Here is a 19,752-nt window from a genome sequence, read left to right as displayed (position 1 = left end):
CTGAAATATGTAAGTCCCACTAAGAGTCTGTAGTAGCAACATTTTAAACATTTTTATAGTACTTAAAAATGAATGTAATGGTCTTGGCATTCAAAAATGAAAATATTAAGGATTCATTGTTGTGTCTGCTTCCTGAATGCAGGCAAAAGATCTCACCCTGTCTGCAGGAACTGCTTCTTTCTAGGCTATAGCTGATACTTTATTCCAATTCTACTTTATAAACCAACCCAGATGGAATCCCACCCCACACTGGTACGCTGGCACCTTTTCCTAGGCATCCAATAATCTGTAAACATTCTCCCTCATCAGCCCTTTGAACTCTCTCTCCTTCAAAAAATTACATTATAGATCTGTTCTTGAAATCTCACTAACTTTAACAAATTTTCTCAGACTAACAACCGTCTACCCAGAGGACTATACTCCTTTGTACTGCTACTGGCCACCCAAGGTTAGCCCTCCCACTATCCTGGGAAGGTAATTTCTCTGTCCTATATGTGATTCTACACTGTCATTTTTGGATCTGCAATCATTTCTCTCTATATAATGTTACCTGCCTTACACGCTAATGCCTCTTCCTGATAGCATGGAAGAGATCTGCTCATAGACAGAAATTTAGATTAAAAATAATAATAATCCCAGTGTAGAAGATTCCATTTACTGTCAGCTAGCATGAACTTACTAATACCTACCAAGCTAAACTAATAATAAAGCTAGCAGTAAATCAACTCTTAGAACACATACACACGCACAAAAATTACACACCACACCAAATGTAATGAACATGTAATGTCTTGATATACTAAATATGCATTCTAAAAGACTGTATCTTCTATATAATAATTCTTTAAAAGGAAGAAAGTAATTAAAACAGCAGAGACCCTTCCTATGAAGAATACAATCAGTAGATCTGGTCACGTTCTTTTTTAAACAAATGTGTCTAGCAAAGAGCAAAAGCATAAAGTCAAACCCAGAGGAGGGTCAGAAGTAGCTAAGTCAGAAAGGCATTCTTTTAAATTTTAGTAGTGCTGGTTCTCAACCTTCCATCTGCCAGTGACATCGTGTCTTCCGATATTACCTGTGCACGTTGCCCCATGTGGACGATAAGGTCTGTCTACGCCTCTCACTCACCCCTAAGTGCCTGTCTAGCCTGGAGTACCTTCAAAGTCCTCAAAGAAACTATTTTCTACTGATAACATGCGGCATCTCAACTATTTTTAAAGGAACACACCATCTAAATATCTTTCTGGTCCTCATCCAAGCCCCAAACACACTGTACTCTCAAGAAAAATGCTACTGAATTTTTATATAAACCACCAAGAGGTAACAAATTCAAGGGAGGAAAAAGCAAAGCCTTTAGACATAGATGAAAATCTCCACTAAGAAACTGCCTTCTAAAGAACAAGAGCCCAAGGACTTCCCTGGCGGTCCAGTGGTTAAGATTCCACGCTTCCACTGTAGGGGGCACAGGTTCAATCCCCAGTCAGAGAACTAAGATCCCACATACCACACAGAAGGAACGGAGGGAGGGAGGAAGGGAGGAAGGAAGGAAGGAAGGAAGGAAAGAAAGAAGGGAGGGGAGGGGAGGGGAAGGGAGGGGGGAAGGAAGGACAAGAGTCCATTACTACTGACTTGAAAAGTTAGAAATGCAAAGCACAAGGACACAGCAGCGGCACAGAGATATTTTGTGACATTAGTCACCTGGCACCATAAGCAACAGTAAAAAAATTACCAAGGGCACCATCACAGGCAGGAACAAATTTATTCCTGGCCATTCTCTGCTCTTGGAATGTAAATAATCCATGAAGAATTCCTAAATCCAGATCACGTGGATAAATAATCCACGAACGAAAATGCCAGACGGGCAAGTGTTTGCTGGTTCTCCAAGACATTCCCATTAGGCTTACGCCCGAAATGGAGAAGCAAAGACCCATGGGAGGCATGCCGGCAAGGCCACCTGCTCACCACCCCCTCCTTGTCACGTCCTATAGATAATTCCAGAACCAGCATCACACAAAGCTGTATGGAAAGGCACCTCCATAAACACCCCAGATTTCTAATTTTCTATTAGAATTATTAAATCCTCAAACTAGTTAATGAGAAAGACTAAATAAAATATGTCTTCGGGCGGTTTACAAATAACTTGAGATCTAAAGGCAATCTGACAGAGTTGTTATATTCTATACCACTTTTCTTTTTTAAAAATGGTAAGATATAGGCAACAGAAGACACAGTAACTGGTAACTGACTCCCTAAAAAGAACCTTACCTTTTGAATCAAAGGCAAAGCATATAACAGGTGTCACCTTTTGAATGCTGACTGCTTTTTTCCTCAACTATTTGAAAATTGAAGATGGGAGAAATAGCTCTAAGTAGTTGAGGTTGCAGAAAATGACTGAAAATACATTTCCTGTGTAAAATAAAAACCGCGATTTAAGAGTAACATGAAAAACACTTTTTCTTTTCCAAATATTTCAGGGGAAAGCGTAGGCAAAATAAATAACAGACCATCCAATTAATGGCTCATACTAGGGCATGTGCTTCATTATGAATCCATGGAGCACATCAACAGACAGAAAGGGGTTGCAAGCCTGCCACGGGGAGTGTCCAATCACTGGATTATATGAGGTGAGGATCTGGATTCAAAGATTGTTTAAAACCAAGAAACTAAATTTCCCTGTAAGAAAGAAAAAGGAAAGCAAATAAAGAACTTACCCTTGGCTGCCAGTTCTCGTACTGCTTCTGTAAATTCGCACCAATGGTTTCCAGGGCTTTCTGAGGACCCATTGACAGAGGATCTGGGAAAGCAATGAGAAGGAGTAAGTTCTTTATTTGTGCATTTCCTCCTTGCTAAATCTCTCTTTCAGAGTTTCCTCTCACACAAGTCACTTCAAAGTCACCTCTGACTAAAGACAACACAACAGGGCTTGAGGTTTACCTGTGTTTAGCCAGACTTATGGAACCGCTAAGGCACCCGAATAGACTGAAAAGCCACAACTCTTCACCTTTCTAGAGAAAATTGTTTTTATTAACATCACTGGCCCCGTGATTGTTTCCTTTCATCCACGTTTGTTATTTCAGCACCTATGGTTCTCTTGCCCTCTTACTGCTTTATCTTGTGCTCCTATTCAGGCCCAGGCTGTGATTCTGTGGAAAAGAGACCCACCCTGTGGACAAGGGGTCCTGTACCCCTATTCATTCTGGGTTTACCTATTCACTTCAGGAGGAGCTTCTAGAGCAAATAACTCTAGACCAGCAAGTCCTGAAATTTATCTGGTCTTGAGTCCTTTTCACACTCTAAAATCGTGGAGTGTCCCAAAGAACTTTTGTTTATGTGGCTGTACCTATCGGCATTTACTATATTCAAAATTCAGATGAGAAAATTTTAAAATATATCTTTATTCATTTAAAAGTAATAGCACTCTGTATGAGTCTCTAGATCCATCCACGTCTCTACAAATGACTCAATTTCGTTCCTTTTTACGGCTGAGTAATATTCCATTGTACATAGGTACCACATCTTCTTTATCCATTCATCTGTCGATGGGCATTTAGGTTGCTTCCATGACCTGGCTGTTGTAAATAGTGCTGCAATGAACATTGGGGTGCATGTGTCTTTTTGAAAGATGGTTTTCTCAGGATATATGCCCAGTAGTGGGATTGCTGGGTCATATGGTAATTCTATTTTTAGTTTTTTAAGGAACCTCCATACTGTTCTCCATAGTGGCTATATCAATTTACATTCCCACCAACGGTTCAAGAGGATTCCCTTTTCTCCACACCCTCTCCAGCATTTGTTGTTTGTAGATTTTCTGATGATGCCCATTCTAACTGGTGTGAGGTGATACCTCGCTGTAGTTTTGATTTGCATTTCTCTAATAATTAGTGATGTTGAGCAGCTTTTCATGTGCTTCTTGGCCATTGTATGTCTTCTTTGGAGAAATGTCTATTTAGGTCTTGTGCCCATTTTTTGATTGGGTTGTTTGTTTCTTTAATATTGAGCTGCATGAGCTGTTTATATATTTTGGAGATTAATCCTTTGTCCATTGATTTGTTTGCAAATATTGTCTCCCATTCTGAGGGTTGATTTTTGTCTTGCTTATAGTTTGCTTTGCAAAAAATTTTAAGTTTCACTAGACCCCATTTGTTTATTTTTGTTTTTATTTCCATTACTCTAGGAGGTGGATCAAAAAAGATCTCGCTGTGATTTATGTCAAAGAGTGTTCTTCCTATGTTTTCCTCTAAGAGTTTTATAGTGTCTGGTCTTACATTTAGGTCTCGAATCCATTTTGAGTTTATTTTTGTGTATGGTGTTAGGAAGTGTTCTAATTTCATTCTTTTACATGTAGCTATCCAGTGTTCCCAGCACCACTTATTGAAGAGACTGTCTTTTCTCCATTGTATATCCTTGCCTCCTTTGTCATAGATTAGTTAACCACAGGTGTGTGGGTTTATCTCTAGGCTTTCTATCCTGTTCCATTGATCTTATATTTCTGTTTTTGTGCCAGTACCATATTGTCTTGATTACTGTAGCTTTGTAGTATAGTCTGAAGTCAGGAGTCTGACTCCTGACTCCTCCAGCTCCACTTTTTCCCCTCAAGACTGCTTTGGCTATTTGTGTCTCCATACAAATTTTAAGATTTTTTTGTTCTAGTTCTGTAAAAAATGCCACTGGTAATTTGATAGGGGTTGATTGCATTGAATCTGTAGATTGCTTTGGGTAGTATAGTCATTTTCACAATATTGATTCTTCCAATCCAAGAACATGGTATATCCATCTGTTTGTGTCATCTTTGATTTCTTTCATCAGTGTCTTATAGTTCTCTGAGTACAGGTCTTTTACCTCCTTAGGTAGGTTTATTCCTAGGTATTTTATTCTTTTTGTTGCAATGGTGAATGGGATTGTTTCCTTAATTTCTCTTTCGGAATTTTCATCATTAGTGTATAGGAATGCAAGAGATTTCTGTGCATTAATTTTGTATCCTGCAACTTTACCAAATTCATTGATTATCTCTAGTAGTTTTCTGGTGGCATCTTTAGGATTCTCTATGTATAGTATCATGTCATCTGCAAACAGTGACAGTTGTACTTCTTCTTTTCCAATTTGTATTCCTTTTATTTCTTTTTCTTCTCTGATTGCCGTGGCTAGGACTTACAAAACTATGTTGAATAATAGTGGTGAGAGTGGACATCCTTGTCTCGTTCCTGATCTTAGAGGAAATGCTTTCAGTTTTCACCATTGAGAATGATGTTTGCTGTGGGTTTGTGGTATATGGCCTTTATTATGTTGAGGTAGGTTCCCTCTATGCCCACTTTCTGGAGAGTTTTTATCATAAATGGGTGTTGAGTTTTGTCAAAAGCTTTTTCTGCATCTATTGAGATGATCATATGGTTTTTCGTCTTCAAGTTGTTAATATGGTATATCACGTTGATTGATTTGCGTACATTGAAGAATCCTCCATCCCTGGAAGAAATCCCACTTGATCATGGTGAATGATCCTTTTAATGTGTTGTTGGATTATGTTTCCTAGTATTTTGTTGAGGATTTTTGCATCTATATTCATCAGTGATATTGGTCTGTAATTTTCTTTTTTTGTAGTATCTTTGTCTGCTTTTGGTATAAGGGTGATGGTGGCCTTGTAGAATGAGTTTGGGAGTGTTCTTTCCTCTGCAATTTTTGGGAAGAGTTTGAGAAGGATGGGTGTTAGCCCTTCTCTAAATGTTTGATAGAATTCATCTGTGAAGCCACCTGGTCCTGGACTTTTGTTTATTGTAAGTTTTTTTAAATCACAGTTTCAATTTCATTACTTGTGATAGGTCTGTTTATATTTTCTATTTCTTCCTGGTTCAGTCTTGGAAGGTTACACCTTTCTAAGAATTTGTCCATTTCTTCCAGGTTGTCCATTTTCTTGGTATAGAGTTGCTTGTAGTAGTCTCTTATGATGCTTTGTATTTCTGTGGTGTCCACTGTAACTTCTCCTTTTTTTTTTTTTTTTTTGTGGTACGCGAGCCTCTCACTGTTGTGGCCTCTCCCGTTGTGGAGCACAGGCTCCGGACGCGCAGGCTCAGCGGCCATGGCTCACGGGCCCAGCCGCTCTGCGGCATGTGGGATCTTCCCGGACCGGGGCACGAACCCGTGTCCCCTGCATCGGCAGGCGGACTCTCAACCACTGCGCCACCAGGGAAGCCCCACTTCTCCTTTTTCATTTCTAATTTTATTGATTTGAGTCCTCTCCCTCTTTTTCTTGATGAGTCTGGCTAAAGGGTTATCTATTTTGTTTATCTTCTCAAAGAACCAGCTTTTAGTTTTATTGATCTTTGCTATTGTTTTCTTTGTTTCTATTTCATTTATTTCTGCTCTGATCTTTATGATTTCTTTCCTTCTACTAATTTTGGGTTTTGTTTGTTCTTCTTTCTCTAGTGCCTTTAGGTGTAAGGTTACATTGTTTATTTGAGATTTTTCTTGTTTCTTGAGGTAGGGTCATATTGCTATAAACTCTCTTAGAACTGCTTTTGCCGCACCCCATGGGTTTTGGATCGTTGTGTTTTCATTGTAATTTGTCTCTAGACATTTTTTGATTTCCTCTTTGATTTCTTCAGTGATCTCTTGGTTATTTAGTAACACATTGTTTAGCCTCCATGTGTTTGTGTTTTTTTATGTTTCTTTCCCTGTAATTGCTTTCTAATCTCATAGCACTGTGCTCAGAGAAGATGCTTGATATAATTTCAATTTTCTTAAATTTACTGAGGCTTTATTTGTGACCCAAGATGTGATCTATCCTGGAGAATGTTCCGTGTGCACTTGAGAAGAAAGCGTAATATAGTACATTATAGGATGGAATGTCCTATAAATGTCAATTAAATCTATCTGGTCTATTGTATCATTTAAAGCTTGTGTTTCATTAATTTTCTGTCTGGATGAACTGTCCATCGGTGTAAGTGAGGTGTTAAAAGTCCCCCACTATTATTGTGTTACTGTCGATTTCCTCTTTTATAGCTGTTAGCAGTTGCCTTATGTATTGAGGTGCTCCAATGTTGCGTGCATATATATTTATAATTGTTATATCTTCTTCTTGGATTGATCCCTTGATCATTATGTAGTGTCCTTCCTTGTCTCTTGGAACATTGTTTATTTTAAAGTCTATTTTATCTTATATGAGTATTGCTACTCCAGCTTTCTTTTGATTTCCATTTGCATGGAATATCTTTTTCCATCCCCTTACTTTCAGTCTGTATGTGTCCCTAGGTCTGAAGTGGGTCTCTTGTAGGTAGTATATATATGGGTCTTGTTTTGGTATCCATTCAGTGAGCCTGTGTCTTTTGCTTGAAGCATTTAATCCATTCACATTTAAGGTAATTATCGATATGTATGTTCCTATTATCATTTTCTTAATTGTTACTGGTTTGTTTTTGTAGGTCCTTTCCTTCTCTTGTGTTTCCCACTTAGAGAAGTTCCTTTAGCATTTGCTGTAGAGCTGGTTTGGTAGTGCTGAATTCTCTTAGCTTTTGCTTGTGTGTAAAACTTTTGATTTCTCTGTCGAATATGAATAAGATCCTTGCTGGGTAGAGTAATCTTGGTTGTAGGTTCTTCCCTTTCATCACTTTAAATATATCGTGCCACTCCCTTCTGGCTTGTAGAGTTTCTGCTGAGATACCAGCTGTTAACCTTATGGGAGTTCCCTTGTATGTTGTCATTTTTCCCTTGTTGCTTTCAATAATTTTTCTTTGTCATTAATTTTTGTTAATTTGATTACTATGTGTCTCAGCATGTTTCTCCTTGGGTTTATCCTGCCTGGGACTCTCTGTGCTTCCTGGACTTGGGTGGCTATTTCATTTCCCATGTTAGGGAACTTTTCGACTATAATCTCTTCAAATATTTTCTCGGGTCCTTTCTCTCTCTCTTCTCCTTCTGGGACCCCTATAATGTGAATGTTGGTGCATTTAATGTTGTCCCAGAGGTCTCTTAGGCTGTCTTCATTTCTTTGCATTCTTCTTTCTTTATCCTGTTCCACGGCAATGAATTCCACCATTCTGTCTTCCAGGTCACTTATCCGTTCTTCTGCCTCAGTTATTCTGCTATTGATTCCTTCTAGTATATTTTTCATTTCAGCTATTGTATTGTTCATCTCTGTTTGTTCTTTAATTCTTCTAGGTGTTTGTTCTTTAATTCTTCTAGGTCTTTGTTAAACATTTCTTGCATCTTCCCCATCTTTGCCTCCATTCTTTTTCCGAAGTCCTGGATCATCTTCACTATCATTATTCTGAATTCTTTTTCTGGAAGGTTGCCTATCTCCACTTCATTTAGTTGTTTTTCTGGGGTTTTATCTTGTTCCTTCATCTGGTACAAAGTCCTCTGCCTTTTCATTTTGTCTATCTTCCTGTGAATGTGGTTTTCCTTCCACAGGCTGCAGAATTGTAGCTCTTCTTGCTTCTGCTGTCTGCCCTCTGGTGGATGAGGCTATCTAAGAGGCTTGTGCAAGCTTCCTGATGAGAGGGACTGGTGGTGGGTAGAGCTGGCTGTTGCTCTGGTGGGCAGAGCTCAGTAAAACTTTAATCCACTCGTCTGCTGATGGGTGGGGCTGAGTTCCCTCCCTGTTGGTTGTTTGGCCTGAGGTGACCCAGCACTGGAGCCTACCGGGCTCTTTGGTGGGGCTAATGGCGGACTCTGGGAGGGCTCATGCCAAGGAGTACTTCCCAGAACTTCTGCTGCCAGTGTCCCACGGTGAGCCACAGCCACCCCCTGCCTCTGCAGGAGACCCTCCAACACTAGCAGGTAGGTCCGGTTCAGTCTCCTATGGGGTCACTGCTCCTTCTCCTGGGTCCCGATGCACACACTACTTTGTGTGTGCCCTCCAAGAGTGGAGTCTCTGTTTCCCCCAGTCCTGTCAAAGTCCTGCAATCAAATCCCACTAGCCTTCAAAGTCTGATTCTCTAGGAATTTCTCCTCCCGTTGCCGGACCCCAGGTTGGGAAGCCTGACGTGGGGCTCAGAACCTTCACTCCAGTGGGTGGATTTCTGTGGTATAAGTGTTCTCCAGTTTGTGAGTCAACCACCCAGCAGTTATGGGATTTGATTTTATTGTGATTGCACCCCTCCTACCATCTCATTGTGGTTTCCCCTTTGTCTTTGGATGTGGGATATCTTTTTTGGTGAGTTCCAGTGTCTTCCTGTCGATGACTGTTCAGCAGTTAGTTGTGATTCCGGTGCTCTCGCAAGAGGGAGTGAGAGGCCAATAACATCTTAATGTTATTACAACATAGTCTCAACCCCGTGGATCCTTGAAGGGGTCTCAGGAACCCCCAGTGGTCCACAGACCACACTTTAACAGCTGTAGGAAACTTTTCAACAGTGTCTCTAATTTCAATCAGAAAGCATTTTTTTCAAAGGAAGAGGTTAGACTACTGGATAGGTAGAATACTTGTCTTTTATCTAATTCTCCTCCAAACTGTGACTAATTATTCCACTCTATGTTCTGGATTCCAGACCGTTCCACTTTCTCAGACACTAAACTCCATGCTCTAGGATATTCAGCCTCTCCCTTTTAACCAGAGCATTTCCATGGGCTTCTTTAAACTCAAAGTTATACATATATACTTGGCTTAAGGCAGATAGCATCACAAGGCTTTCAACAAAACAGCAGCAGTCCTGCCCCTCTGTAAGGCCAACTGGCCTGAGGCAGGGGAACACAATCAGATTCACAGGTTGCATCAGAACGAAATTCTCTGGACCACCCAGTTCCAGAAACTGCCCTGGAGACATTCCAGACCACCCAGTTCCAGGAACTGACCTGGGGATTTTGAAACCAGCCCAGCCTTCCCGCCTTTCCAGGGGCGGGATTAACGGTCCCCCAGGATACCCGAAAAGACCACCAAATAAGGAATACCCTGCGCCCTCCCAGATTCACCACACCCCTTTCCCTTCTTCCCCTATAAAATCTTGCCCAACCCTCGCCCGGGCACGACTTCTCTGGCCCCCTTTCTCTCGGACCAGTGAACCTCGCCTGGGAGCGCTCCCTAATAAAGCTCACTTGAAGTTTTCCTCTGTTTCGTGGTGCCATTTGTTAAGATCCAACCTTACACCCCTCCATCCACATCCCAAGCCTCACTTCTCAGAGGACAGAACTGTCCTCTCTTCAGCCACCATCCCACTCCCCCATTCCCTATTCTCCCAACATAACCACATCACATTTTTATTAAATTAATATTCAGTGTTTTACATTAGTAATGCCTATGGAAATATTATTCAATGCTGAGCCAAGTAGTGTATGAAAATGACATCTTTCTTGAATTGTTTTTCAGTCTCCTTGTTTTCCATGTATTAATACTAACTCTGCCCCAACTCTCCCTCTCAATATACTATCCCTCTCAAATACTATCTTCCACAAAGTATATCAGCTCATCTCTCCTCTCCTCCTGGCCACCGCTGAACAATCCCGCCCTGGTAGAGAATTCGAGATTCCTCTTTGTAGAAATGGAATGACTCCCAAGAAAGGAGCCTAAAGGGACTGGGGGACAATAACAAAAGGTCTAATGTTAGTGTCATCAGAGTCTCAGAAAGAGAAAAGTAAGTGGAGAGCTCAAAAAGTAGTTTAAGATATAATGCCTGTTAACTTCCCCAATTTGGTCAGCGATGTAAACTAACAGATTCCAGAAGCTCAGGGAACCACAAACAGGATTAACCCAAGGACACCCTGACACATCATAATCCAATTGTTAAAAAACAAAAGACAGGGAATTCCCTGGCAGTCCAGTAGTTAGGACTCTCACTGCCGGGGTCTAGGTTCGATCCCTGGTCAGGGAACTAAGATCCCACAAGCCGCATGGCACCACAAAAAAAAAAAAAAAAGAAAGAAAGACAAAGAAAAATCCATAGAGAAAAATCAGATCACAAACACAGAATCAGGAATGGGAAAAGCTCTGGATTTCCCAACAGCATTATAAGCTGGACAAAATAGAGCAATGCCTTCAAATCCTCTGTGAAAATAATTTCAACCTGATATTCAAGTCTGAGGGTAAAATACAGGTCTTTTCAGACATGTAAACACAAAACCTGTATCTCATGTTCCTCTTCTTGGGAAACAGGCCACAAAAGAAGGCAACAAAGGATCCAGGAAATGAGAGAGACAGTGAGAAACAGACAGAGAGAAACAGAAAAAGAAAAAACACAAGTCACCCATGTACCAGATCCAGAGACCAAGGAGCCCAACAGGAGCTAGAGGAGTGTTTTTTAAAAAAGTAACAGATTATCTGAGCACTGGAAAAAATATTGATAGCATTTGACAGATGTACTGGAATATACGTAAAAAATAAAATAAACTCATAAGTTCACAGAAAATTTAGCAAATTTGTAACTACAGGGGAAAAGGTTATATATACATGTATAGACAAGAAAGGACTCAATCAGAGTAGCCCCTCAGGGAAGGGTGGGAGCAGGACAGAGCTCTTTCTTAATCTACCTTTTAGTACTATTTGAATTTTAAGATATGCATATGTTACCTTGATAAAAATAAAATAACACAAAAATGAATTATAAAATTAAGTAACAGGACTTTGGAGTTGGAAGGGGCCTTTACCATGGACATGTCAAAGTCATCAAGGACTCTTCATAGAGATGCCAGGCCCCACCCTGGAAAGTCTAATTCAATAGCTTCAGAAGAGGCCAGTGACCTGATGAGCAGCTCTGGCTGAGGGAAACCTGGTGAAAATTGGGTTGTAACTAACTTATCTGGAAGAATTATGGTAAACTTGTTTTAATCCATAACTAAAGAAATTAGATGTTAATCTTTAGCTCTCTCTGATATGGCAGGAACAGAGTGTTAAGGTCTCAAAAGAATTATAATGACAGCAATCAACGCTGCTCTAATCTGAATCACAAGACTGGCAAGAGACAGGAATGAATTGGGATCTGAAAAGTTAAAATTAAGGGCCACCTAAGTGCATAGGGAAGGGAAACAGAGCAAAGGGAACCAAAGCAAAGGGAAGCAGAAAACAGCTTCAACAAACTGAAGCCGTCAAATAGCTGGTCATGTCCTGTGAATGATGACCAACAGAGTAAATGTCAGAGCTGGTCTGAACACGTCTAATTCATGCATCCACACTTCCATGCAGTGCCCTTGTGGTCAGCACTCTGGCCATAGGCAACCTATGGCTAAGAGAACAGAAGTGGTTTTCTCTGTAAAAAGATAAAGGCCTGCCCAGGAATCACATTGATCAGTGGCAGCTCTTAGGCACATCCTCTAAAGAACCACGACAAAGGCAAAGGGAGGGAGGGAGTTCCAAAGGCCCAGAGTGCAGGGAGGACGAAAACTACACCTCCTCCTCGGACTTCACCCTCTGGAAAGCCCAGGCCCCCACCTGCCCCTTCCTCCCCGCATTGTTCCCAGCAAGGGCATGTGGAAAGCATGTGGGAGCTGGAGAGAGGCACACCACACTTCTCTGTGCACCTCACCGACGGCCCAACAGACACTGGAGCCTCATCAGTAGTGGTGGCCGACAGCAGCACCCACTCTTCTTCCCCTGGTCTCGGATCAAAATACCACCACCCAAGGGAGGAGCAGGGGCAGCTACCGGCCAACCATCAGGCTGTGATCAAACTAAGTGAGGCTGTCACATCTGACCCACTGGGAATCCCTGCGGTCAATTAGTTTTATGGTTTCCTCCCAAGAATATGACAGTGAGTGGGAGAGGGGAGGTGAAGAGAGGGAAAGAATGAGGATGACTAAAATGGTGCATTTAATACTACATTTACTAAAATAAACAACTAAATAACTTAAGTAAACTAAAATTAAATTCCTGGGTGGATACTGCTGACAATGTTATCAATCTGATGTAGGGTGAAGTGGACAGAACATAAATTTAAAATTGTAGTTCTGTCTTAATAAAACACTTCTCTTCTAATGCCTTCACGGGTTTCTACTTAATGAATGAAGTGAATTAGTGAGTGAGTGAGTGGGTGGGTGGGTGGATAGATGGATGGAAAGAAAAGTAGATGGCAATTGGCATTTGTATAAAATTTTAGCTCTTGATAAATCTCCCTGCCTGCAAGCTTTTCAGCATAACCCTCTGTATTTCATAACGCTTAGAACTTCACAATGACATGGACTTAGTCCAACCCACCTCATAACAAAGAAGAGAAAGCTGAAGCTTAAAGCGGTCAAATGACTTAGTCCAAGGTCACAAAGGTTCCTGGTGGTGCTGGCATTCAGCCAGCCCAAAAAGTAGAGCCTTTTTTACCTCCCCATCTTCTTCACATTTATACAACCCGACTACCATGTCCTATCCAATTTTCCTTCAAAAGACCCTGTGTCCCATCACTGCAACTACGTTGGTCACTACGTGATGGTCACTACAACCATCAGCTACGACTGTATCGGTCCAACCAGCAGCACCTTGTGTTGACACTACTGAGACTCCCTGCTCCCAGCCAGCTCCTGAAGACGCTGCAGGGAGCAGAGGGCAGAGGCCAGGGAGCGCAGTAGGGCTCACTGCCCTATCTCCTCAACCCACTGACCTGTCTTCTCTCAACAGACCAGCAGAGTGCATCCTTCTAAAATAATACTTCTATGATGTCACTCCCCCAAAAGGCCTATAGTGCCTCCTGAATGCTCCCATTTAGATAACATGCAAAATCAGCGGAGATAACAGGCGCTGTCAATACAGTGGAGCCCCGGGCCTGGGTGACTAGAAGGTGACAAGAGACAAGATGGGCTTCCAGGCCGCTGATAATATTGTTTCTTGATCTGGGTCTGATCAGTTTGGGAAAAGTTATCAACTACATATTTGAATCAGTGCATCTTCCTGAACGTATGCTATCCTTCAGTACAAATTGAAATTTTAGAAACATGTAGAGCACACTGCTCAAGGAACGTTTGTACTTCTTTGTAGCTTGTATTTAGTGGACATTTCCTAAGTATTTGTTCATCGACTTATTAACTGAGCACTGCCTCCCAGATCAAGTGCAAATTTCTTTATATGTCTTTCAAGGACTCTGCCACTAATCAGTTGTGTAACTAATTATTACTTGAGAAAGTACTTAATGGCAAAAAGGCCACTGAAATCAGAAACGGTTTTTAATGGCTCTGTATTCTATCAGCCATAATATCATCTACATACATTTTATAAGTAGTAGCACACAGAGTGACAGGCATTTCATCTCACTGAGCTCAAGGACAGAGCTGGGAGCCCCTCAGCTGTATGCACCGTGGCAGTAATGCTCTGGCTAATGGCCCAACCCCGATCCTCCCAGTACCTGAGGGTCCTAGGAAGGGAGCCAGAATCCTGCAGGAGCCTTCTCTACAATTAAGCCCCATCCTAACCACTCAACCTCCCTCCCCAAATATCCACAAGTAGACCAGGTCCCTGTTGTCTTTTGCTGTGTTGTATACAAACACCAAGAGCTGGATGTGTTCTCAAAAGAGCTGAGGGGGTGGTTGGGACGCCCTGTTTTAAGTATGGGCCTCGCTGTTTACACAAAAGTCACTTTGCACAGTAGAGAGGAAGGGAGGCTCCGAGCAGTTACACAGTCCTCCTTCGGGGGAAACCCAGACACTACTACAAGAGGTTGGTGTCACCGAACAGAGAAAACAGGGTTTAAACCAGGAGCCCCTTAGAGCAAGGGTCCCAGGTGCAGGCATGGGGCGTGCCCCAGCATCCAGCAGCAGGGCCCGGGCGAGCCCAGCAAGCACTCCCAGGGCTCGGTCCCCACTGCCAGGCTCCTTCTCTTCCCGGGGTCCTTCACTCTCACCTCCCGTGCAGCCCCCCCAACCCGTGTGGCCCATTCCAACTCCCCCACATCTGCTGAGCTCGAGGGGTCTGTCTCCCTTGCTCTCATCTTGTCTCCAGCGAAATCCCAAGGATCACGACCTACATTTCTTCTGTGTATACCTCTACACTTAACACGTAGATCTCTACTTAACAAACATCTGTTGACCAACTCGACTATCTCTCAAGCCCAAGTCTGATGTAAGAATCAGATGACAGTCTGTGAAAGTGTCTGTAAAACCAAGAGCGACACGCAAAGGCCTACCACCACTATTTTTAGCTCATCAACACAGGTCTCTTAATGCCCACTTGTGTGGAGGGAAGAAGAAAATGCTTTTCTCTAAGGAATAAGGGAAACAAAGCAAAGTGCCTCCCAAATATTTCCTTAGGATAACCAAATTCCCAAGCATCCGACAAACCCATAGCCTTCTTACCTGTAATACACGGCTACCATTAGCTAGACATAAAAGACATCAAGGCTAAATTATACTCCCTCCTGTTCAGCACTCAGCTCATCTACACTGTTCTAAAACACAGATTCCTCCAGCAGGTATAGGAGCACCGTTCTTTAGCGGGATTGTTTTTACTTTAATGTGGGGCCATAAAACAAAACAGCTTCCCCCCTGCTTCCCTGAGTGTCACCTCCAAGAAATAAAACAGCATCTTATTATCTACAGGAACAGAGGGGTGGGGCGGGGTGGGGCGGGGAGAGGCGTTTAGCTCCCGGACCACTCCTACGGCCTCATGTCTGCATACACACTCCTGCCGGGCTACTCAGGGCCTGTGCGCCTTTCCTCCTCCCTCAGCCGGAGCTCGGAAGCCGGGCCTTGGCTGTGCAACAGTCCAGCAGGGAGGGCAGGCCATCACTGCAGAGTACTGTGGTACAACCTCTACTCGCTTGTTCTGGCACCACACGAAAACCTAAAGGGCCGCTTCAGGGACTCTTACATCCTCTGAGCCTCTGGAAGTAGGATTCTCCCCAACGTGTATGGAGACTGTGCACACACAGGTACACAAAAAGGGACTGGAAAGTAAGAATCTGTCTATTTCTCAAGCTCCCAGACCCCTTGTCCCTGAGATCAGGGCAGTTTCAACCAGCACAGTCTCACCAGTTTGATGTGTGTCTGCAGCCATAAAGCAATCAACTCGTAATCCCTACCCAGCCCTGTGCACAGAAGCACAGGGTTCTTTCCCCTCTCTTTTGGGGAGAGCACACAGAACGGAGCAGAGGTAGCACAGACGCAGGAAGAGCTCAAGCTCCCACCCTGCACCTTGGCCTGCTGGGTGGGGTGGGGAGGCGGGTGCAGGCCCGTGGGGGCTGCTCCTGGCTGAGGGCAGTCCCCATGCTAAGCCCAGTTCACGCTCCAGTTAATCGCCCTCCAGCCAAAAGATGGGCGCCATCATCAGCTCCATTTTGCAGATGAGGAAACTAAGGCCCCAAATGGTTAAGGAACTCACTGAGTGAAACAGCTGGAATGAATAAGCTGGGGTCTTGACGAGTGCAAAACCTTTTGAATTCTGCTGACAGAGCACAAAATGCTAAGACCACATATAAAACATCGATTGGTTGCCTTCTAAACAGAAACAGCTTTTTAGGTTATATGAGGGCACCAACCCCTGCAGGGGGTCTTCCTAGGGACTCCTTCCCCACCCATGACATACTCCAGGTATTCCCAACCTGAAAATGGCAGAACCAACCCGTCATCAAGCCTGGGTCTCCTTGCCTCGCCAGCCAAGCCTTCACTGTACCTCTCCCCTTCGCCTTCCAGGCTCCCAGCATCTCTCACTCAACTGCAGCCACAGCTTGTGACAATGCCAACCTGAAACTCTCATCCAGTGGCACCTGGCCCTCCTCCTACCTCTGCCCACCCAGAGGGGTCTCTGTCACAGGCGGCACCCCTCCCCACTCACTCATGGCCTGGCTCTGCTCCTCTCCCTCTAGTCACTGCACATTCTCAGCAGGTGACATCCCCCAAATCCCTTTCTCCAACCAGAGAGGTCTTTCCAGCTGTCTGCTGGAAGGTGGCTCTACTCTGAGCATTCCAGAAGCACCTTACCTTACACAAAATGTAATCCCATTATCTCCCCAGCCCAGCTGGCCCCCAACTCTCCATCTTGGTTACTGATATATCATCATCCCTTGAGCTAGCCAAGCCTGAAACCTAAAGCACTTGTTGAAAATGCTGAAATCCCTTCTTGAACAATCCTAAAGCCATTGGTGGGAGAGGCAGGTCTGGGCAAGGTTGGCACCTGCTCTAGGATGAGGGTAACTGTGGTGGCCCAGAATGAGCTGTCAAGTCCAATCAGGGGCTCAGAGCCTGTACGGGGGAAGGAAAGAAGGTATGTCCATGGAGTGGTGACCCATATGGGGTATCGGAGCCCAGGCAATGAGGAGCACGGACACCTGTGGGGGAAGAAGCTGGGTATAAAATAAAGGAGTATGATGACAGGGATAAGAAGTTGGTTCACAGAGGAGGATTCATCAAATTAGTAAATATATTAAGGATGAAGGATACCAAGGTTCTCACTGTCAGAGGAAGAGTTATAAATACGGAAAATTCCTATTGGTTTGGAATGGGAGGCACTAATGTAATGCATGTTTTTTATTTGTATAGATAATACTGAAATATAGATATGAATGTGTGTCCACACAGAAACACATACATATATTATGCACATGTGTGCATGTGTGCATTCCCTTGCTCCGTCCAATGAGAGAGGCAATGGGAGAAACAACACAGTACACAGCTCCAATAAGAACACCTAGAACCCAGATCTCGGTTTTCAAATTCTATTTGCCACTAAAAGGAACTGGGCTCCTTGGAGAAATGGCTGATCCCAGGAATGGAGCAGGGAAAGACAAGATGAGATAGAAAGTACAGATGTAACTCTAAGGACGATGGAAGCAAGACAAAAGGCCATATAAGCCAGTGGGAATGGGTTCCCACTAGCTAAATGGGAAACAAGTGGAGTATCAAGATAAATGATGGTAATATTGGACTACAATCCACTGATTATAATATAAAATAGGAATAAAAATATATAAAATATAAAAAAGGAAACCATGACTTCAAATTGAATAAACTGAAAGTCTGATGAGGAAAGAAATATTAACGCAGCCAAAGCACCTCTTCCCTCAAAATACTTATTAACTACAAAAGGGAAGGGGGCGGATTTCACAGCTGAAGTTCAGGTACCACACCAACTTAATCAAGTGATAAAAGAGTTACATAACCAGCAATGGGATAAATCAAAGTCACGTGCCACCTGACAGGACACCACAGAGGAAGGCGGATCTCTTCCATGACACTCTTGCCAAAGAGGCATAAACAAAATTTAATCCCGATGAAACATCAGCGGTTGTTCTGCTAAACAGAGCACCGGTGATCTTCTGAATGTCAAGGTCATGAAGGTTAAGGAAAGACTGAGGCCTGCTGCAGCCTGAATGAGACTAAATTAAGGGCAATGGGTGATACAGCGAAGGGTCCTTGTGCCATAAAGGACCTTATGGGGACACCTGGCAAACTTGAATGCAGCCTGAGGCTAACCCAGTAGCAGGGCATCCATGTTAATCCCCTGTCTGTGAAGACCGAGTTGTCATTATGAAAGAGAAACTCTTCTTTGTAGGAATCACACACTAAAGGATTCCAAGGTGATGGAGCATCATTTCAGCAGCTTACTTTCAAATGAATCAGGAAAAACACTGCTTAGTGCTCTACTTGCAACTTTTGAAAATGTTTTTTCAAAATAAAAATTAAAATACAGGCTGCTAGACACCATTACAAATTTGCTGAATCAAATCTCTAAGAGTTTTTTTTTTCTTATCCCATATTGTTAAAATCACCAACATAAGGACCCACTTTTTAATAAAAGCCAAGCGAAATTTTTTCAACTTAAAAAAGGCAATGTGGGGACTTCCCTGGTGGCGCAGTGGATAAGAATCCGCCTGCCAACGCAGGGGACACGGGTTTGATCCCTGGTCCGGGACGATCCCACATGCCGTGGAGCAACTAAGCCTGTATGCCACAACCACTGAGCCCGCGGGCCACAACTACTGAAGCCTGCACACCTGGAGCCCATGCTCCGCAACAAGAGAAGCCACTGCAAGGAGAAGCCCGCGCACCGCAACGAAGAGTGGCCCCCACTCACCACAATTAGAAAAAGCCCGCGCAGCAACAAAGATGCAATGCAGCCATAAATAAACAAACAAACAAATAAATAAATAAAATTAAATCTAAAAAAAGGCAATGTGCCCTTTTGAATTCAAAATCCATCGAAATTATTACAAAGTAGATTGCATACGTGAATTGCAAAATTTTTTTAAGAACACAATATTAAAAAATCTATTCGTTTGCTGGATTTCACACCAAGAAGGAAGTAAGGAATTCTTTGCGTTTTCATTAACATTGTCCCATAAATACTGATCAAAGAGACTGGGTGAGATGTGAGGGAGGGTTCTTTGATTTCTATTTGGGGACAGGAGGGTAGGATGCAAAGGACCCCTAGAGAATCTAATAAAAACCAAGGGCCCTCAGCCCGGAAGGTGCAATGCTATACTCAGACACCACCGCTCACACAATCCCAGCGGGCTCACACATCCCTAGGAGTACACACCAGGATCCAGGTTGAGAAGCCCTGTGTTAAAAAACCTAACAGAAGAGTAGATAAAGAGGGAGGAAATAGAAAACAATTGATTAAATTCAGCTTTGACAAGGGATAAATGAAGTGGAAACAGTCAGTGGTGGCTAATAAGAAGTCAATTTCAATCGGCACAGTCACCAGGGGATGGCAGACAGCCAAGAAAGCATCTAAGAAAACTGACCACAGAAAACAGCTACTGACACCGGGCTTGGGGAACAAGGGGCCTATGCTTCAGGCAGGAGGCTGTGAAACAAAGGCTGTCATCCTAAGACACCCCTAAAGAGTAGCGAGACAGGTAAGTGGGAAAAATAACTTTTTTTTCCAATTCAGATTATAATAAGTTTGTAATTTTTACT

General features: G+C 43.0%; 1 protein-coding gene across 8 annotated transcripts in view; it reads right to left on the bottom strand.

The window, feature by feature from the left end:
• The window catches only part of RPTOR (regulatory associated protein of MTOR complex 1), a 352,077-nt gene that overhangs the window by 246,304 nt on the left and 86,021 nt on the right, over positions 1-19,752 (bottom strand). For all 8 annotated transcript variants that reach the window (XM_027080947.1, XM_027080953.1, XM_027080952.1 and 5 more), the window contains exon 3: positions 2,712-2,794. In XM_027080947.1, the coding sequence (XP_026936748.1) occupies positions 2,712-2,794 (83 nt within the window). The remainder of the gene's footprint in view (positions 1-2,711; positions 2,795-19,752) is intronic.

The sequence above is a fragment of the Aethalodelphis obliquidens genome, unplaced genomic scaffold (assembly GCF_003676395.1).
Source record: "Aethalodelphis obliquidens isolate GAN/ISIS:26980383/991018 unplaced genomic scaffold, ASM367639v1 scaffold44, whole genome shotgun sequence".
In the NCBI taxonomy this organism is placed as follows: Eukaryota; Metazoa; Chordata; class Mammalia; order Artiodactyla; family Delphinidae; genus Aethalodelphis; species Aethalodelphis obliquidens.
The sequence above is the reverse complement of the archived record's forward strand: the minus strand, read 5'-3'. Positions and strand labels throughout refer to the sequence as shown.